The sequence below is a fragment of the Nelumbo lutea genome, chromosome 4 (genome assembly GCF_056320005.1).
Source record: "Nelumbo lutea isolate HS-2025 chromosome 4, American lotus-T2T, whole genome shotgun sequence".
Classification (NCBI taxonomy): domain Eukaryota; kingdom Viridiplantae; phylum Streptophyta; class Magnoliopsida; order Proteales; family Nelumbonaceae; genus Nelumbo; species Nelumbo lutea.
Genome location: NC_142687.1, coordinates 18,981,217 through 19,003,308, shown reverse-complemented (window position 1 = coordinate 19,003,308; position 22,092 = coordinate 18,981,217). Strand labels below are relative to the sequence as shown.

At 34.7% G+C, this 22,092-nt stretch overlaps 2 protein-coding genes across 2 annotated transcripts; one reads left to right on the top strand and one right to left on the bottom strand.

The window, feature by feature from the left end:
- The first annotated feature begins 551 nt into the window (after positions 1–551).
- LOC148854360 (putative protein S-acyltransferase 22) lies at positions 552–9,333 on the top strand. Its single transcript, XM_088985711.1, has 9 exons — positions 552–1,195; positions 1,265–1,378; positions 4,015–4,425; positions 6,279–6,347; positions 6,431–6,502; positions 6,911–7,039; positions 7,257–7,337; positions 7,764–7,946; positions 8,077–9,333. Exons 1-9 carry the CDS (start codon positions 1,154–1,156, stop codon positions 8,863–8,865), a joined length of 1,890 nt encoding a protein of 629 aa, XP_088841837.1. The 5' UTR covers positions 552–1,153; the 3' UTR covers positions 8,866–9,333.
- LOC148854359 (uncharacterized) lies at positions 9,297–11,110 on the bottom strand. The gene has a single exon (XM_088985712.1). The coding sequence runs from the start codon at positions 10,657–10,659 to the stop codon at positions 9,652–9,654; it is 1,008 nt and encodes a 335-aa protein (XP_088841838.1). The 5' UTR covers positions 10,660–11,110; the 3' UTR covers positions 9,297–9,651.
- Between the last annotated feature and the right edge of the window lie 10,982 nt (positions 11,111–22,092).

Genomic DNA, 22,092 nt, shown 5'->3' with positions numbered 1-22,092 from the left:
TCTTGTCTTATAGGCTCAACAACCTCCTCTGTGAGATCTAGCACAGGGGATTTTTAGCTGCAGTGCAAGTGGGTCTTCTGGTTAGAACCAGATTCATGACATCAAGATAGATATGAGGATCAAAGTATTAAGAATGAGATGTTCAAGCAAAAGAGTGACCAATCCCTCAAATCATTCGTGTAATGGGGTGGGGTTGTTTTTTTAATTGAACAACCACTTATTATGGTGCTCTTTCTTTTGCAACAGGACATTGATTAGGGTATAGCCACTTTACCAAAAACTAAAATAGAAGGAAAGAGAGAACAAATTTGGATTATAAAGTACAAACTAATGGTGTGGTGTGTTATTTATTTACTTTATAAAATTGAGACCTCTGCTCCCATGTGTACGCTTGTTGGGCCAAGAGTGAGACACAGAGATTTACTTTGTTATTTTATTTTAAAATTTTTGGAACAATCACTGATCCATCAGATTAATAAGTGATTCAAGGATAACACATGAAGAAAGAGAAATTAATAAGCTTTAATGTCTTTGTTTAGAAGCTATAAGAAGAGAATCAAATGGCAATGTGTTTTGAGTTTTGACTACTGGAAAAAGGAAACACAGTAAACAAGGAAAAATAGAAACGAAAAGGGCGTCGTAAGGGTAATTATGAGATAGAAAAGGAAAAACCAGGGCTCCCTCTTCCTTTCCCCCTTTCTTTCTCTCTCCCCCTCAGTCTCTCTCTCTCTCTCTCTGACTCTCTCTGTACATTTATTTAGAAGAACAATGCAGATCTTTGCCAGTTTAAAGAAGGGCTCACGAGGAGCAAGAAAAAAAACCCAAACCCGCATTCCTTACATCTCTCCTTTCATGACCTGGGAGATGATAAAGTGATCTGAACAAGCTTTCTCAACTGGCCATTCCCTTCTTCGGCTCAAGTTAATAGACCCCTGTTCCCACCATCTTCCCCTCCTCTCCTAGCGATAAGACCGGTGGGTAATAAACATGCAACCTTACTGGGTTGTTTTTTCAGTGAACCTCATCACTCCCTGAGAAGCTGTAAACACAAAAAAGAGCAACCCAAATCATTCTTTTATACAATCGTTTCTCAAACCAGGAATTGTAGCCATTCTTTCATATTGGAATTTTGTCTGCCAAACACAAGGAAGAAATGAGGAAGCATGGATGGCAACTTCCCTACCATCCTCTTCAGGTACTTTTTAGTTTTTATTGATACTTTCGCCTTTGTTTCTCGTTTCTGTGCTCACTTCTGTTTCTGCAGGTGGTCGCCGTGGCTGTTTTTCTAGCGTTGGGTTTTGCTTTTTATGTCTTTTTCGCCCCTTTCGTCGGAGGGAAGGTGTTTCAGTACGTTGTGATGGGGCTTTATACTCCCCTTGTAAGTCATCTCTCAATCTTTCTTCTATATCTTCCTTATAACTGTTCATAATGTTCATCATCATTTCCATTTCCATTTTCATCTTCATCATCTTATTCTTTCGACAGTGCTGAGATCTGCATGATGTGTTCTTGTTTGCTTGGTTTTTAATTCTTGTGTTGAGCTTGATCCTTCTGACCTTCGTCATGAAGGTTTCTTTTTTTATTTTCCTTTTCTTTCTATTTCATACTCCTGTTTTACTTTCCACTTTGAACCTTCTCATCTCTCCATGAACTTGTGACCTTTCCTTGTGTTGGAAGACGCGCCGTTTGTGCTCTTGCATTTTCTTTATCTTCGGGAGTCTGATGTTGTGTCCTAGTTTATGGATTTGAACTTAAACTAATCGACAAATATGCATTCTGTCACTGCTTTAGGCAAAGCCTGGGGTATTATAATTTCCTAAGTGAGCACTGAATCTTGGGTCCTTTGTATTCCTCTCCTCCCTGTTGGTCTTCGGAACTACATGATTGTCTCTGGAAATGTACGATGCTTGGAAAAGAAAGTCTTCTTGCCTTCTCGGAGAAGCTTTCGTTTAAAATTATTTTAAGTTTCAACGCAGAGCGGTAGAGGTACCGACTCTTTGTATGTTTATTTATGTCAAGGTCCTATGAGCTTTTAATGGATTTGAACAAAGATTTCTCTGTGCATCCAGTTTTAGTTTTTAACTTAATATCTTTAGTATATGCAGAACTCAATAACCAATGCATCTTATAGTGTGTAACTAGGAAGGAGGTAGAGTTCATAATGCTAATGCACAATCCCCTCCTTACCATAATATTATGTAATAGGTGGCTGTAGCATCAATTTGACTTTCTTTCTTGATGGCAATATCTTGGATTGCAATGTAAAAAGTGCATAATTTGGATCAAACCACCAAAATAACTTGCTTTCTTTTGGAGCCATAAAGAGTTGTTGACCTAAAAAGATACATTCGGTTTATTGGATAGTTAGTGTTGTCAACTTGGTGTAATATTGAATATTCTGTGCTGTGGAGGTATATCCCATTTACTAGTTGGTCTGGCACTTGGATGGTGGATTGTACTGAAATTTGGAAGTTCCATTTTTGCATAACATGGCCAACTTTTGCCTCACACTGCATGGGCGCAATATGGTACATGCGTTTCTTAGAGCAGTTTACTATGAGAGAAATTTTCATGGACCACTTGTAGTATGGATAAATGTCTTTTAGGATTTCTTCAACAAATATATGACCAGGTTTGATCTAAAATCTGGTTATATTTAAACGTGTAATATGAACATACAAAAACCAATGTACTCCACAGTTGTAAGGGCATTCAGGGTGTTATTTGTTTATTTAATACGAGTGTGGCAGATGAAGTGGGTATCAAGTTCTTCAGTATTGTGGTACCAACAACATTGCAGGTGAGGTTATATAAAATGGGTGTAAGAACTGATCTACCTCTATGGGTGAGACTGTTCAGCAATCAAGAAACAAAACATCCACGGAACGAACATGGCTGAGATGGAGTGCTGATAAAAAAAAAAACTTGGCTGAGATGGAGTAATGGATAATGGGCAATATGACGGATAAACTCAAATTGAAATCTATGGGCAGCTCTAATGAGTGACAAGATGGGGAAAAGTAAGCTAAGATGGTTTGGCCATGCATTGGCACCAGCAAGGAAAGGAATGTGACATTTTGGAGTATCTTGAAGGCTCTAAAGGTATGGGAGACAGGTGGATATGGCCTTAGACTGAGTGTAAGGCAGTGCAATATTTTATGGATGACCTTAGGTAGTTGGGATAATACCTAGTTGAATTGACTAGACATGTATGCACGACCATTTGTTTGGTGTATTTTGTACTATATATTCTGTAGGTGTTTGACAGATTTATCAGGTTCACTTTAGCTTTAAAATCCCATAAATTAGGGCGTTTTGGTGTCAGATTTTTCAGTTCAATGATATAAATCTCTTGCTGGCCAATTTTCATTTGCCTCCTGTATGCCACATGTGAAATGGGAAGGAACAAAATACAGGATGACATTCTTCCTGTTCACTGATGCATCATATATGCATTCTTCTGTGATATTATATTAGATTGCATTGTCAATCTCCTTGGGTAGTAGCAAGGCACAAGTACGCTATGCATAATTGCATATATCATGTTAAACTTTTAGAATCTTATTTAAAATTCATTTCTGGAAGTTATGCAATGTGCAAACTGATCTTGAACCTGTTGAGATGGTCCTTAGTAAATGATATGGTCATTTGAATAAGTTGTTGCATGCTATTAGGCATGTTCTTGTGATTTAAAAACACATCTTTTATTAGATGCTTTGCAAGTTTTGAGGTTGTAGTTGCATCATCTTTGTTGTTCTCCCCTTGTATTTTTTACTCTTTTGCTCATTTTGAAAATAGGCTGTACTCCAGTGATATCTCATCAGTTCCAGATGTACTGTTTTTTATATTAATAAATTTTCTTGTTATTGATTAACAAAAAAAGTTTTGAGGTTGCAGTCTTTTAAATTGTTTATCTAACTAACTAGCTGAGCTTAGTGAATGATGCATACATTTTGAACTACCATGTTCTTTGTTCTCACTTTATTCTGACTAACATGTTACTTATCTTGCCAGATTACATTTGTATTCGGCCTGTACATTTGGTGTGCAGCAGCAGATCCTGCAGATCCAGGAGTCTTCAAGTCCAAGAAGTATGCTAACACTGTCATTGATGGAATGCATTGTCTGCCCAAGGAATCCAAATTAGGAGGGGAATCAAGTTCCTCAAAACACGATGTCAATGCTGCAATTGTTGGAGATAAGCCCATGGATGAATGCAAGGTGGACAATGATGCCACCACTGAGGTGGGCCCCACTAGTGAAATTGAAAAGAATACATCCTCTCACAGTCCATCTTGTTGTATATATTTGTTGGGGTTTTGTCCATGTGTGGTCATGTATAACTGCTTGAGTCCACATGAACAATCTTCCGAGTTACAAACAAGTGAGGATGGCATGTTCTATTGCAGTTTGTGTGAAGTGGAGGTATGTAAAGGCATTTACCACCATATAATGTTTGTATACCCTTTCTAATTTAGGAGTCATGCATTGTGTTCTTTGCTACAAGAAAATCTGATGTCTGTGTTGGGCACTTTCTGAATTGCTTATAAGGATTCGTGTGCATGCTGGGGACTAGATCGACATATATGGGTGCCAATATGTAGATCTCCTAATTCGTAGCCAACATGATTACATAGCCCTTCTATTCTATGGATTGGATGATTAGTGATAAATTTACCATCCATTGCATGACTGTTACAATAAGAAGATTGCCATTTCACTTGCTCTAGATCCTCTGCTTTGCCCCCAATTTGCCCATGTACATGTGCTGTAAATCTATAATGGTAAACTGTTAATATAGTCTGTCTCATCATCATGATCATCATCGAAGCTTTGTCCCAACTTTATGGGGTCAGCTACATGAATTCTGTTAATATAGTTTGTACTCTTCCGTTTAAATTCTGGCCTTATTCCTTTATTGATAATCTGGAAATGGATGTCAATTGGATTAATGAGGAAGTTTTGAAGACCCACAATCTAATGGAAGATCTGGTCCTCAATAGAGCAGAATGCTGGAACAGTATTTGTAATTGTATAAATGTATAGTTTCATAGTTTGTATTAGCTTGCCTCGCTTAATTGTAAATGTCTTTTGTTGAGTATGAATTAGAGTTTTTGACGGTTTATGATTGCAAGTGCTTCAAGTCATAGTTAAAACAAGCAGAAGAATGAAAAGGCCAGCAGAATAAAAGGTTTCATGCAACTGCAAGAGCTCTTCCTTGAAATCTTTTATATATGCATTTTTTTCAACTTTAAATATTCCTTCTTTTCATATTTCTCCGTTCTTAGCTAGAAGAACATCAAATTCAATACACCAAATGAATGGTCAAGGGTAAAACAGTGATTTAAAAGGCATGCCTAGACACACAGGCGAGGCACATTAGTATGTGCCTTGCCTAGGTCCTAGGTGCAGCCCTTTCAAAAGGTGCACACCTGGTGCACCTAGGTGTGCGCCTTTTGAAAATTTGATGCTTTTTTGCTTTATTTTGAACCTAGCGGCTGGGTTGGGGTCTCCGCCTCCGGACTCCCATGCGACGCCCCTCGCTCACCGAAGCCCCGAGAACTCCCTATTTGGTAATGTTGTTCATTCATTCATCCTAATAAAATATCTTCTTAAAAAGCAATTAAAATTATAAAATCATTATTTTTTGTGTGAGAATTAAGAACTTAAGACCCTAACATGGACTTGTTTGGGCTTGCCTTGAGGGGTGTGGCACAACGGCGGCTTGTAGAATCATGAATGTAATATGTTTTACATCACATTAGCTACTTGAAGTAATGCAATTGAGAAAAAAAAAGAGATTGTGGCTTTTACATGCTTGAAAATGTTTTATACATTCAATTTTATTTTAAAATTCTCATTTGAATATGCTTTACATGCTATGTTTATGTATTTTAATTTTAGATAATAGGTTTTTTACTTTTTTAAACATCTATTTTAAAATTTAAGTTTATATTTTTTATTAATATATATATATATATTTTGAATTTTTTGCTCTTTTTCTTAATTTTCTGACTTTTATTTTTATTTTTATTTTTATTTTTTCACCTCGCTTCAAAAAGGTTCATGCCTTGCCCTGTGCCTTGAGTGCAAATTGACCCTTGTGCCTTTTTTGCACCTTGTGCTTTTAAAACACTGGGGTAAAGGGATTATGCCAATGTAGGTAGCCAGTAGCCTGCACATCCAGTGAATAGATTTTGCTAAGTCTGGCACTGGAGTTTTAATTTATGATTTTGTTCATTTGAGAGCTATTCTGATTCTGTAGATTTGTAGTGCAGGTTTGCAAGTATAGCAAGCATTGTAGAGTTTGTGATAAGTGTGTTGACCGCTTCGATCATCATTGCAGGGTATATGAACTCTTGGTTTAGTGAGATTTCATAGATTCTTGACAACACCTCTAATGTCTTTTTTTTTTTCTTTGTTTTTGTAGTGGCTCAATAATTGTGTTGGGAAAAAGAACTACCGTCAGTTTTTCACCCTAATGGTTTCTGCCCTTTTCTTGGTAAGCACGAGCCTGCCTCATTTTACTTTGTTTAAAAGCTTAACAGTATCAGACCTGAAACATTCAGAATATTTTGGCTCCCATCATGAAACCCTAAATGCCTAAACTTCTTGCTCTCTCCACAACCTTGAGATTTGTTCCTCTCTCAGCTTACCTAGCCCATTTCCCCATCTTATACAATCTTTTTTGCTTATTAATCATCTCACCTGGAGTCCTGAAGTAACATGTGACATCCTCCAATCTTTTTCCCTTGAGGAATCATCTCACCTGAAGTTCTGAAGTAACACGTGGCATACCAATGACCACCTCAGTTGAAGAGTAAGCCTTTTCTTTTCATGTCTCTTTTCATTTTTCTTGATTATTGACAGGTGTATACGTGGTTTGTGCACCTTGGGCTTGAGATTGCAGCTTATTCTACAATGGTCGATTGGAATCCTTGTAATCATCTGCTGTTTTCTTGAGAGGAAGCGGTTCTCTGTGGAGATCACCTCCAAACTGGGGAGTAGTTTCTCGTTGGTGCCCTTTGTTGTTGTGGTGGTGAGTACTTGGATTTCATCCTTTTGTTTTCTCATTGAACTCAAGTAAATGCTTTTCTTGAACATTATTTTTATCAATTGGACTCTTTAGAACTGCGTCATAGCTTGACTTTTCTGAAATTGGTATGTTTTTTGTGCTCAACTTGGTTTGGGAAATGAAGTATCGATTCCTTACTTTGGTCCTATTACTAATGAATTGTATCATATGCATTTAACAGGCTTCATGTACCATTTTGGCTATGATTGCAACCCTACCCCTTGCCCAGCTTTTCTTCTTTCACGTTCTCCTCATTAAAAAGGTAAATCCAATAGTTGCCTGATACTTTATATTGTGTTTTTGACTGATGCTGTTATCCTAGTGGTATGGTGTAAGGATGATTCTTCATCCCTTGCAGTACAGGAGGCAGCACTCTTTCTGGGTCACCTCCTTGGGTGGGCAATAACTCTTCTTGTTCTTCCCTCCCAACCCAAAAAAAAAGGAAAGAGAGGGGAAAAAGGAAATGCACCATATATATATATTTTTTTTTCTGTAAGGTCAGGGGTGGGGATATAGCAGGATGCACATGAGGCCCACTTGCAGAGAGCCTGCAAGTTCTTCATGTTTGATCTTGCACGTCCTATTTTGGAGGATTGCAGACTGACCATGTCAACTATTGGGTCATAGGTACCTGCCATAAAACTTAAGCAGTCAATAATGTGCTCAATACATGTTTTATGTGTGACAGGGAATCAGCACATATGATTACATAATTGCTTTGAGAGAGCAGGATCAACAAGGAGTGGGAGGTCAGCTGAGTCCGCAGATGTCACCTGCAAGCTCCCTTACTGGGTTAAGTAGTGCAAGCTCCTTCAATACCTTCCACAGAGGTGCATGGTGTACTCCTCCACGATTGTTTCTTGAGGATCAGGTAATATCAGACCATTCTATTTTATTCTGTTTTCTGGGACGCTTCAGCAAATCTGTGGGGACAATGGTCTTTTTTTTTTTCCTTGGGGTTTTGGGTTGTTTCATGTCTATAATTTCTGCTTTTCTTCCAGTTTGATGTGGTTCCTCCAGAGACTGGAATGCCTATTAGCTTGTCGGGGAAGAGGATGGTGGGTGAGGAACAAGTCAGGAGAAAGAACCCTGGAGCTGTGAAAATCAGTCCTTGGACATTGGCACGCATGAATGCTGAAGAAGTCTCAAAAGTTGCTCTACAGGCAAGGAAGAAATCCAGAATCCTTCAGCCTGTGGTGAGGCGGCAGACACCATTAGGGCTAGAAACAGACAGCAGCTTTGGCAGTAACAGTGGTCGGATGGTTCCAAGGACTGAAAATCGGAGGCGAGGTAACAAGCGGGTCCGAATCCCAGTAGACCTCCCACTTGAACCATTGGCTAAGACATCAACCAAGGCTGCCAATAGCAACGACAATGACCTAATTGTGGGAACATCATCCAGTTTGGCTCCTCTGCAACTTGAAGCACGCAGTGCTTTTCGCACAAGCCGAGCAATGTCAGCATTAACTGGGATGGTTGCTTCTTCTCCTGAGAGTAGTCTAGAGTCTCCTGATCTCCACCCATTCCATGTCTCATCAGGGGCAGAGGAGAGCAGAGGTCTAACAGCTCTTTCTACTGCTGGTACTGCTTCTCAGAATGGCATACCCCTCTCAAGGTCTACTAGCGATGGTTATGAGGCATCCGGAGGGGAAGATAGTGACCAAGTTCCTCCTAGAATAGTTCATAGGTCAACAAACTGGAGCGAACTCTTCAGCTCTGCGCTTGAAGATAGGGCACTTAAATCCAAGGCATCATCTTCGTCAAGCCAAACTAACCATATAAAGCTATGACTGACTAGAATAGATATGGGGTTTGGTGTTTTTCTGATCTCCCCGAGTCCAAGGTGAAAAGTTGAATATTCTTTTATTTGTGATCTCAATGGGACTTAGTGATGGCCCATTTCTCCTTTCCCTTGGAGCTGTAAGTTTGGGGTTGAGGTCCACTCTGAGAAGATGGAAGAGGGACTAAATGAATGGAGTATGTTTTTTTGCAGTGAAAACATGCCTTTATATTCCTTGAATTTCATAGTGATTTCCTGTTCGTGGTTCTTTCCATCAAGACAGGATGAAGGGCCACAGTTATGACCTATTTTTCCAACCTTTTCTGTTCAAAATGAAGATTTCCCACATTGGTTAACCTGTAATTTTGGATATTTGATTTTTTTTTTGGATATTTGAATGAGGTTATTGTAAAGTTCATCTTGCTAGAACAACTTGTTCAATTACTTTAATGTTTCATATTTATTGATCTTGTAGTAATCTTTACAATGATGTTTTATACATGTCGAATACGAAGACAGAGTGAGAGAAACAAGAGAGAATGCCAAAATGTATGTAACTAGTATATATTGAAAAAGTACAAAGAAATGGAACAATATGGCCTCATCTTCTTTGAGCCGATCCATTTTCTTTATGACTTGGTAGCTGCTCGGTTTTTTTCATGAGCAACCAGAACTATTCCTACGAGGTTTTCCATTTTTTTATCTGCTTTAATGTGAATGTGATCCTCAAAACTATAGCTAAGAGAGCCAAGTAAATGTAAGAACAAGATGTAAAGCTGACCCTCGTAAGACTGTTTCAGGGAATTTCTAGCAGGGCCTTGGAGTATGTGAAAATGCTGTTGTTTTCCTCGGCAATCCCCATCTGGTAATTGTATCTACCTTGCGAATGCATTTGTGAGGCTGACTTAGAGCTCTTGAAGAATATGCAGCTTACAATGGTGTCAAGGAGAACGAGTAGGGAGTAAAGGTAAGCAATCAAGATACCCTCCAAGGCCACAGAGGGGCCGTATCTATCATAAAGATGATGGCCTCTTACCACCCGGTACTGGAACAAGGCTTCAATAGCTGCCAGACCCAAATTGATGGGAAGAGCGAGTGAAAGAGCTTTAGAAGCCCTGCCCTTAATCAGGACACAAGCTTCGAGGATGGGCAGATACCCGCTGCAGTTCTCCATACCTGCTACAATCAAAGCTAAGTTGCAGATGACAAGGGTATTAGCAAGTACAACAGAGTAGAGGACGGCCCCGGCTGCTGAGAGCAAGAGAAGGAAGTTGGAAGAGGAGAAGCCAAAGGCATCGAAGGAATTAAAGGTGAGGAAGAGGATAGAGAAAGCAGCAGCGTTGGCAGCTAGGATAACAAATGAGTTGCAGAGGTAGGTGAGGAGGAGGCGACTGTAAAGGAATGCAAAATACGACAAAGAAGGTGGAAGGGACAGTTTGGGGTGATGAAGAATTTGGATAACGCATGCTTTTCCAATCAGGAGGAAGGAGAGGGTGAAAGGAACGGTAAGAATAGAGGAAGAAATGGTCTGAGAGAGCTTGAGACTGAGTAGGGAGAAGAATGGCAAGGAAGGTGGGAACCCTGCAGCATGGAAAAGAGATTGAAGACGAGCATGAATGATTTGGAGGGGAGGGGAGAAAGAAGGCAGGACAACTTGAGAGAGGAGAACGGAAACAGAGACAGGAAATACGAAGAGTGCGGCAATGGAGGTGAAGTGCTGGTAGTGTTTGAGAAAGGTGAAGATTGATCTCCTGACAATCTTGCTGCTGCTGCTCTCCATTGGGATTGATGGTGGGAGGGCCATGAGAAGTGAGCTGCTTATATGTGGATTTCTATACGAAAGCACATGTATAGAGGGAGCTGCTGTGCAAGTGTAACAAAGATGGAAAATGAAATCTTTAGAAGGATTAATCTCTGTCGTCCTTCTCTTTCTTTAGTTTAGGTGTGGTTAGTTTAGAATTTAGAGGGATTTGGTGTGTGGATGAAAAGATAGGCCAACTGCTAAACTAAAGGAAAGAGCAAAAGGGTGGGATCTGGGTTTTTAACGATGGATTTGTTTGTGGGCTTGGGGTAAGTCATGAGAGATGCTTGTGACTGAGAAAAACTCAGTTTGGTTGTTAGAAGAAATACTATTCATAGAAAGATCACCATACGCTTGGTTCTCAGTCTCTTTTGCTGATGGCCGATGCAAACACACACCCGACTCCTGTCTCTGGAGAGTGGATATCCATCTTCTCGTTTACTCCAAATTTCAAACTCCCGATAGTCTTGTTGTACCAATCTTTATATCCTTTAATGGAATTGGAGGTAGTGGGTGATACGTAGCTTCCACGGAAATTATTAAAAAAAAAAAATCCTCCAAGTGGCAGAATGCTGAAATGGAGCCAACCCAAAAGTGGCTTTATCTACCGCTTGATTGGTATCAGGTTAACAGAACCACTGTTGGGCCTCACCCTCACCCCGCCTTCTCTCTGAACGAACGGACCGTTGACGGTTGAATCCTGACCGTCCAATTGATACGTTGCATCATTGGTCTCAAAAGTTAATCAAGCAGGAAAAGGAATGGAGCTTCTTGCGATTTCGTGTACATGATACCGGTGATGGTAGTCCACCAATCGGGCGGTCAGGAAACAATCTCACCAACATCTTGTATCACGTGCAGTTAACCTCTACTAAGCCAAGTCAAAGAACGGATGCACGGAGCTGCTGCAGTTGGAGTTGGAGGGCTAATTTAGTCGTCTGGGCCTGGCGCTTCTGGACAGAGATCTTCTACCAATAAAACGGAAATGTTGTCAATCTACGGCTGTAATGGCTGTTGGCATAGTGTGTTTGTTGGTAGCTGATCCCAACTCGGAGCTTCTAATATGAGTGGCAGTGGGTGGTTCCGGTTTGAAATTAGTGTATTGGACTGTTGTGGTTTGGTGGATTGTCGCTTCTTCTAATGGGAATTGGGCACCCACTCACGGTTAATAACTCCACAAAATTGCTTGTTAACTGTTTGATGTGTTGATTTTTCTTATACTTTCTAACATCATTAAGTGACTAAAGTAGTGCACCCATTACCCATCAGGCCATCAGATTCAGAAGTGATTCTACATCAAGCACTATCATCTTTGAAAGCAAGCAATTAAGAATTATGGGAGAGGATTGGTGTCCCAACTCCTACATCAAATGATCAATGAATTGGTTAGCAATTAAAATTTGAAGTGGTTAAAACCTGACACGCCTAACAGCAAGGTAGTGACTAGTGAGTGCTATGTATGAACTAAAATTTATGGTTTTATAATAATAAAAAAAAGTAGTGCCACGTAATCATTTCCCTCTATTGTCTAACATAGTTATTTAGAGTAAGGTAAAAGTGTGTTATCTATACAATGGATGTTTGCTCCTGATTGGGTTTGGTAGTTCATTGTACGTCTTGTTTTTAACAGTTCTAGAGTCGATTAAAACCACCCTAAGCATCGCACATTTTTCACATCCCTACCCACAAGATATAACAGCTGCGCATTGGGGATATTTCTTAACGAGATGTTCCCAATACACTCTAGTGGTGTTTCTGAATAGGTAAAATGTGGAAACATTTTGTAAATAGTAAATCCGAAATAAAGATGACAATTTTCCCTATTCACAGTGATCTTCTTCAGGGGATGATTTTTTCTCGTGGGGATGGGGATGGAAAAATTTTTCATCCTTATTGGTGAGGACAGGGAAAACATTTTCCGCCTCATAGAATCTCTACTAATATATATATATATATATATATATATATATATATCCAAGGTTCAAAATATCAACACGTATTAGTCCAAATCATTGAATAAAAAAAATATTTATATATATACACATTCATAATTGGTTGGACTTTCCAACGATTCTCACTTTTGCGAGTCTAATGAATAAAAAAATCTGCTCCTCATTCATCTCTCATGAATATAATAATATACAAGTATTGGTATATGGTTAAAACCACCCCTGTCAATTTTGATGCATTATCATGAAGTCTAGAACAAGGGTTTAACCCGTACCCTAATTTTTCAGTATCAATATCACAAAGCAACAATGTCATTCAAGGTTTTATTACGTAACTGAAACAAGTCAACAACTATATTAATAATAATATAATATTATAGTTAGGAATAATAATAATGGATAATGCGATAATGATGTTTAGGTCGGAAACGAATGGTAACAGTTCTTTGTGTCGGTGGCTGCATGACATCACCGTTTTAAGGTCTAGCAAGAGTCGTTCGGACTCAGTTACCATCTACAAAGTTCCTCCCCCAGTCTCTGAATTCTGATCCATATGTAGTGACGTTTGGAATCCATACAAACTAATTATTTTTTTCTGGCACTAGTATGAAGATTAATTCTCTTAAGCCAATATCAGTATTACACTTGATGATTTAGTGATGTAACTTGGTTGGGTTAGGGTTGAGATGGGATCATTGGACCGGGCTCACTTATGGTAGTGTTCTCAAATTATTATTGATTCGACCGGTTGAATCATTTGAACCATTAACTGATCAAGATTTTGGGTTTAGTTTTAGTAAAATTTGGAGGATGGTTGAAAATTGTACCATTGGTCCAACCAATTGAACCGTTACAGTCATTCAATTAAGATTCTGAATCTAGTTTTAGTAAACTTTAAGGACAATAAAAAATCATTAACTTGGTAAAAAATCATATGCCCCAGACAGTTGGACATTGACCCATTTGACCCTGTGATTGAATCATAAGTTGCACATTCAATGTGTATGCAAACTTAGGGAGGCCATAACTTTGCACTATGATTTCCAATTGAGGTTTTTTCTTCATTTTTGGTAATTTTTCTAGATCTATGCATCCCAAAGTGTTGTACCCACTATTTTTGCCAAAATATCCCTTTTTTTTTGCCTCAAAATACAGTTTTTAATATTTTTTATAAATCAAAATTAAAAAACATAAATTAAATATAAAATAATACACATATTACATTTAGAACATAATTATACATTATTTATTGATAAAATACATGTTTATACGTACTTTCATAGACACACATATATAAACACCTCATCCAAGTATCATCGAATGTAAGATTCAAATAGATGGAATTGAATAGGGTAAAAAGTAGTAGTTCAATTTACAAATTAAACCTTACAAATAAATAGGGACTAAATTCGAATATGAGTATTTTAGTTAATGTTCTAAAAACCAGACCAAACTGGATGGTCGAATCGTTTGACTTGGGAATCGGTCATGTCACTAATTCCATTTTGGCCCTAAATTGCTATTTTACAAAAAAAAAAAAAATCGTTGAAATGGTTAGAGAACTACTAACTTGGATGGTTTAACCGGTAAAATGTTCAACCCGACTAACGGTTCTCGAGTTGCTTTTAAACTAATTCCAAATTTTTTATTTATTTTAAAATAAAAATTGAAAAAAGAAATTTTCATGTCATAATCTTGTTTGGTTATTCCCAATGGTCAAAATTAGCTAGGGTTTTTAGTTTTTCCATTTTGATTTGAGTTTTCTCATTTTTATGATTCTTTTTAAGTTGTAACATAAAAAATATTGCAAATCCAATGAAGAAATCAAAAAATCAATGCAAGAGATGAGAGGCTAAACATCAATGTTATATTAAAAGTTGAGATACACCAATAAAGCAAGCGATCTGGAATTTGAGAGAGATTTAGAGAGACGAGAGAGATGTAAGAAGAGGGAAAATGGTGTTGTAGTGGTGGTGATGATGAATATGGAGATAGCTTCTAGCGGCGTTTCTTTTTTCTTCTCAAGGCAAAATGTTTCTGCAACAACCGGTGAACATGACAACCACCTTAGACAATGCTTCTTCTTCTTCACTTCTTAGCTTTAACTATCCACCTCCTTCTCAAAGTCTCACACTCCCCTCTCATAATAATGTATATATGTGGTGGACTTTAAGCTAATCCTAATCTAACGGTCAAAATAAAAAGTTGCATTATATTTTACATCTTATCGGTTTGACCCGCTCAAATTGAACGGTTGAACCATTGACTTGAAAACCAAAAGCCAAAGCAATTTAGTTTCTAGGTCTGTTTTTAGAACTTTGATTTTAGTCAAAAGAAAGTTCTACAATATTATTCATAGTTTTAATAGTAGTGTAAATATAGAATTATAGATGTGTTCAATTTTTTTATATATATATATTTTTTATTTTTGTGTGTAAAAATAATTGTGATATGTCATACTTACTTTTAGTTTAATATGATAAGTACATGATATTATACATATGTCTAAATATTTTTTTGCAAAATTTATATATATTTTTCATTTTTGTATTTTTATATTTTATTAATTTTTATTATTTATTTATGGTATTAAATATTAACATATCTAACCCAAAAGTTGAACTATTTTTTAGTCCAAAAAAAGTTTCACACTTCATTCATATATATATATATATATATATATATATATATATATATATATATATATATATATATATATATATATATATATAATGTATATGTGTGTGTGTGTGTGTGTATTGTGTTGCTAATGTGGCACAATCTGATTCATTCAACTTGGACAGTCAAACTAGTGACTCGTAACTTGAAGACAAAAACAATTTGGCCTCTAAGTCAGCTCTTAAAACATTGGCTTATAGCCTTTTCGATTGCTTTCTTTATTGTACTTATGAGTAGACTTGTTCATGGGCTTCAGGCTAGTCCATTAGAATTTTGGCAAAAGTCAAAACCAAGCCCGGGTCATGAACAAGTTTACTTATAAACTGATACAAATGCAAATATTTGGAGGGGATAAGTGGTAAAATTAGAAAGGACTTGGTTAAAAATGAAATTATACAAAGGAATCTAATAGTAGTCATAACAAGTGATAAAACAAGAAAAAGTAGATTGAGAAGGTTTGTTTACATGCATAAAAATCCATGTATAACACTTATTAGAAAAGTGATCAATTACAAATTGGAAGGGCTAGAAGAATTCAAGGCATGTTGAAAATGACTTGGGTGGAAGTAATAGGAAATCCGTAATTTAATGATGGATGTGGCACTAGACATTAGGGGTGGCAAATGGGTGCATTGGGTAGAATACCAATCCACCCATATTGACCCATCAACCCACTATGACCCATCATCAATTCTTGTTAAAAGTGTTATAACCCACCCATATTGACCCACTTGATCCATCCATATTGACTCTTAACCACCCTCACCCATATTGACCCACTTATCCTTACCTATAAATACAAAAATGGGTTGGGACGACTTGTATACCCGAAATAATAGTTTTTAAGAGAAACATCTCTCTATCTCTCTCTCAAGGTTGTCATGTGGCAAAAACAGATTGGGTCGACCCATATACCCTATAATAACACATTTTTAAGAGTAACATCTCTCATGATTGCTACGTGGCAGAAATGGGTCGGGCAATCCATATACCCAAAAATAATAATTTTTGAGAGAATAATCTCTCTTACGGATGCCATGTGAAAGAACCGGGCTGGGCCTACTTGTATACCCGAAAAAAAAACACATTTTTGAGAAAATCATCTCTCTTAAAACTGCCATGTGATAGAAGCGGGTTGGGTTAACTTGTATATCTAAAAAAATATTCTTGAGAGAATCATCACTCTCAAGACTACCACGTAACAAAAACGTGTTAGGTCAACTCATATACTTAAAAATGAAAAAATTGTAAATAAATGCAGAAAATAGCAAAAAATTGTAGAAAATGCAAAAAAATACCCAAAAGTTGCAAAAAAAAAATCAGAAAAAATACATAAACAATCAGAAAATTACGAAAAATGCATAAAAATATCAGAAAATTTACAAAAATTGCAGAACTTTTGCAAAAAAATCATAAAAAATGAAAAAAAAAACATAACTTTTATAAAAGTGATTTCATAAAGTAATTTTACAAAAGTACTTTCGTAATAGTACTTTATAAAAGCGCCTTTATGCTTTCATAAAGGTACTTTTATAAAAGTGCTTTCATGTAAAAGTACTTTTGTAAAATTGCTTTTATGCTTTCATAAAATTACTTTTATAAAAGTGCTTGTGTAAAAGTACTTTTGTAAAAGTTCTTCGTAAAAGTGTTTTTACGCTTTCATAAGAGTGTTTTCATAAAAGTACTTTCATAAAGTGCTTTTGTAAAAATGTTTTTATAAAAGTGTTTTTGTGTAAAAGTACTTTTGTAAAACCACTTTCATAAAAGTATTTTTCATTAAATTATTTTATAAATTTGCTTTTGTAAAAGTGCTTTCATGTAAAATTGCATGCGGATATGAAAGTTAATAAAATATATTTTATTTTTTAATCAAAAAAATGAAGTGACATGGTGGTTTGGATTTGTAATGAGATGTGGACATGCCAAGAGGATTGAGTTCAAGTCACATTAAGTGTTATTTTTTGAGATTTGGCGAGTATAGATAGAGCAAACTTTGACCCAACCATCCTGATTCCTGACCCTAATGGGTACTTTTAATGACCCTTTTCCACTGACCCTAATGGGTTACTCAACTCATATTGACCCGTCAATAGAATGAGAGGGTATGGATGGGTTTCAAGGTGGGTGGGTTGGGGTCAAAATTGCCAACCTTACTAAACAGGTTGGAGTGACAAAAGAGATTCATGTAGCTGAGTTGATATGGTTGAAACAAGGCTTTGATGATGATGTTGATGCTGATGCACAAGCTTCTATAATTTAAATATTTCCTTGATATAAATTATCTTAGGGTTGAAATTAATCTTTTTTTCCTTTACGACATGAAATACTAAGCAATTATTTTTACCCATTTTACAAGGAAATATTTGTATATCACCCATTCTAATTTGTTTTTATATAGATGGCAAGAAATATAAATGGAAAATTCCACTTTAGTACATTAAACTTTGGGGGTAGTATCAAGTTAGTACTTGAACTTTCAAATGTATTACTACAGTATTTAAATTTTCAAAAAGTGTCAAGTTGGTCCCTACCGTTAATCCACTGTTAATTATCTGTTGAAAACGTAATAAATGCATTTTAAAAGAAGACATTGTTCATTATCTTCTACTTTGAGACCAAACTGGTTGAGTTGTACCCAGTCCAGACTGAGTACAACTCATGAGATTAACCTTGAAAGGAAATCCCGATTTATTGCTTTTTCCTATTCTTCAAGTGTCTCGAGATTAAAGAAACTATCGAGTTTTTCAATTGGTTTGATAAGCTCAAGCCTCTCTCTTACTATTATGATGTTCAACGAAACAAAGGTTTTCTTAATCTGCAGACTAGAAAAGTACTTGTCCTACTACCAAGGTCCCAGATAGCCAAACGATAAGTATTTCATGCTAGAAAACCTAAATTTCTTGCCATTTTCCCCTTTTTTCTGAATTTTCTATTTTTTTACTCCATGTCAATTTTTAAAAGAATCAATTCAACAATCTCCTCTCCTAAAAGTTATACTAAATTATTTCCCTCACTTTCTCCTAAATCATCTCTAATTCCTACTTATTTCTAATTTACTAGAGAATTTCTCTCCAAATTATCACTAATTCCTATTTATCCTCTTTGCCACTTTTTATCTATATCTATCTAAAGAAAGTTTAAATTATCACTAATTCCTATTATATAGATATTTGAACAAATTATATAATAACTTTAAAATATTTATTAAAAACACAAAAACAATTATAATAGATTTAATAATATTCATATTATTAATAGTTTTATATTTTTGCAAAACTCATCACGAAATTATGTACTAACAATATAAATTATTATTTTCCATATTATTCAAATTAAATTTTATTCAAATAATAGAAATTTAACATTAAAAAATAAAATATTATTTCAATATTTCAATAATTAAATATCTTAAATGATAAAATACTAAAAATAGCTAAATAATTACATAAAAAAATATTTAATTATTTAAATATTTCAATAAATAAATATCTTAAATTCAAATAATGAGTATTTTTAATTATTTTATATATTATTTAAATAACGAAATATTTAACATAACTATATTTTAAATAGTTAAAATAACGAAATTATGCAATAAAATAAAAATATAATAATATTTAAATTAATATTTTTATAAAATTAATAATGAAATTATGTAATAACAGTATAAAATTTAAAGTATTTATTAAAAACACAAAAAAAATATTTATAATAGGTTTAATAATATTCATTTTATCAATAGTTTTATATTTTTACAAAATTCATCACGAAATTTTGTACTAACAATATAAGTTATGATTTTTTAGATTATTCAAATTAAATGTTATTAAAATAATAGAAATTTAACATTAAAAAATATTATTTCAATATTTCAATAACAAAATATCTTAAATAATGAAATACTAAAGTAGCTAAATAATTACATAGAAAAATATTTAATTATTTTAACATTTCAATAACTGAATATTTTAAATTCAAATAATGAGTATTTTTAAATATTTTATATACTATTTAAATATTTAAATAATAAACATTTAACATAACTATATTTTAAATAGTTAAAATAGCGAAATTATGCAATGAAATTATGTAATAATAGAATAAATTATAATTTTATAGATTATTAAATTCAATTAATAATTAAAATTATAAAATTTAAACAAGGATATTTATTAAATAACTAAATAATATTTTAAATAACCAATTCCACGTATATCAATTAATAATTCTAGAAAAATAACTTTCAAAAATATTTAATTCATTAATAATGATTTTAAAATCTTAATCTATATTTATTATATATTTAATATACTAAAATTAAAATTTATTGTATTTTCCGCAATTATTTATAGTTTTTTATAAATATATTTTCTGTAATTATGTATAAATCTATATTTGTTTTGTTATTTAACAAAAAAAAATTAATAATTATTGGACATTAAACTACTATTATTTAACTTTTTAAGTTTAATTTATTATACTTATTGTATTTTTGTTGTACTTTATTCATTGATATTTATTAGAGATTAAACTATTATTTGAGATTACAATATTTATTGACTAACTTAGTATATTTTTTAGTATTTTTTGTAATTATTGTAATTATTTTTTTTATTAGTTATTTATTTTATTTTCATTATCAATATATGTTCAACCATTGTGCATTTCTGCTATAAATTTTTAATTATTTTTGGAGATTAAACTACTTTTATTTTTTAGAGATTAAAATATTAATTTAGATGAAACTAGAAGTGTTGATCACTGCTTGGTTTAGTTCAATTCTAGGCTATTTGGCCAATCGAATTGACATGGTCAAGTTGGGGAGTTGGTTACCCGAAATCTACTAACCATTAGTGAATACCAAATAAATCGGGTTGTATTGGTTTGGGTTGATTTTCAGTTTGCTCAATTGGTTTAAAAGATTATGTTGAAAACTTAATTTTAAATTTTAAAAATTACATTAGCATTACTAAAAACTATATTTATAATATAAAATATTTGAGACTAAGAAATGTGGGAATTTCCCCGCTTTTCCTTATTAAAATTTATATTAAAAAATATATATATATATATATGTTTGTGATTGGGTCAATTTACAAATGGCCACTGCGAAACTGATCCTATTTTCAATCGAAAATATTAGAAACTGAGCAATTTGGGTCAAATTGGTCGGGTTGGTTGGTTTCACTGATTCGATGAACAAGCTTACCTGAAATAAATTATTGTTATTTTTGTATTATAAAAAGTTATTAAAAGTATTATAAAATATAAACAATTAATCATTATTTAAAAAGATAGAAATATAAAACAATTGTATACTCTTATGTGTTTTATTGTTTATCTTTCCTTAACAAATCCTGTGCATCGCACGGGTCCCCGCTAGTAAATATATAAAATATAATATCTATCCAATACAAACTTGCAATGTTCAATTTAGGTTTGACATCTGACATGTGACAAAATACACTAGGCATCTGTAATGATTAGACAATCTATGCAAGCTTGTTGACTGTCTTTGTTTCTGATCCAAGCATAAATCTTACGGAAAAGTACAGATAGGCCTAATGCAGATTTCTGAATTTCCTTGCAAATCTATAAACATTGAAAAGGTAAAAAACCGACACTCTATGCACCTATACCTACCCATGAACTGACATCAACTCCGAGCTAGCACCTACCCCAAGTGTACTTTGGGCCTATGAATTCTGATCATAGGCTGAATTGTCATTCTCCCTAAATCTTATTTTCATTTTGAATAGGGTAGATGAGTAAAAAGATTTCTTTGCAAAGTTTGGAGAGATCAAGGAGCATCAAATCAGGAGGGACCATGCTAGTAGCCGTTCTCATGGTTTTGGATTTATTACATTTGAGATTGAGAAAGCTGTTGATGATTTCTTGGCCAAGGGCAACAAGTTAGAGTTTGCTAGAGCTTAGGTGAGTACAAAACCTATTAGAAGTATAATTCTGCAAGGTTTTTAAATCGACCTGGAGAACAAATCGGTTAGGGGTCCGATTCTGACAAAAAAATAAAAAACAAATAAAAAAACGGTGAAAACCATTCAAACAGTTAACCGTCCGGGTCAGCGGTTTGCTGACTAAAATCAATTGTTTTCGACAAAAATCCGGTTTTGGGGAAAAACAAAAACGGTCACCTGACCGGTTCTCAATTTTTCCGGTCTAGTCTGGTTTTGAAAACCATATAATTCTGTTAAGTTGTATCAATGTTCCTGCTAAAGTTGCTTTTGAGGAAGGTATTAGGTTTTTCCTCAGATGATATTGGATTCAGATGACAAGAAAGGTATTAGGACTTTCAAGGTTAATCTCATGAGTTGTATCCAATCCAGAATCTCAAACACTTCAACCAGTTCAGTCTCAAGGTAGAAGACAATGAACAATGCCTTCTTTTGAAGGGCAATTTTAATATTTTCAACAGATAACTGACGATTGGTTAACGACAAAGATCAATTGGACACTTTTTGAAAGTTTAGGTGCTACAGTGACACGTTTGAAAGTTCAGATACTAACTTGACACTAGCCCCAAAATTTAGGGTACTAAAGTGAAATTTTCCCAAATATAAAATATCTCAACCTGAGAAGGTTTCTTCTCTCATTGTACTTTGGGCTTAGTCTCACTTTAATCACCAAACTTCAAAACGTGCCAACCCAATATCTAAACTTCCAAATCATACCAACTTAATACCTGCCATTAACCAGTCGTTAAATGGCATGCGAAAAGACACAAATGCCGGTGTCATCTATTTTTTTCATCAACCATCTAAATGGCTAAAAGAGATGAGCAATAGACCAG

Coding starts and splice junctions, on each gene's coding strand:
- LOC148854360 (XM_088985711.1), top strand. CDS start 1,154: ATGAGGAAGCATGGATGGCAACTTCCCTACCATCCTCTTCAG. Junction 4,426..6,278: donor GCAGTTTGTGTGAAGTGGAG/GTATGTAAAGGC, acceptor TTTGTAGTGCAG/GTTTGCAAGTATAGCAAGCA. Junction 6,348..6,430: donor GCTTCGATCATCATTGCAGG/GTATATGAACTC, acceptor TTGTTTTTGTAG/TGGCTCAATAATTGTGTTGG.
- LOC148854359 (XM_088985712.1), bottom strand. CDS start 10,659: ATGGCCCTCCCACCATCAATCCCAATGGAGAGCAGCAGCAGCAAGATT.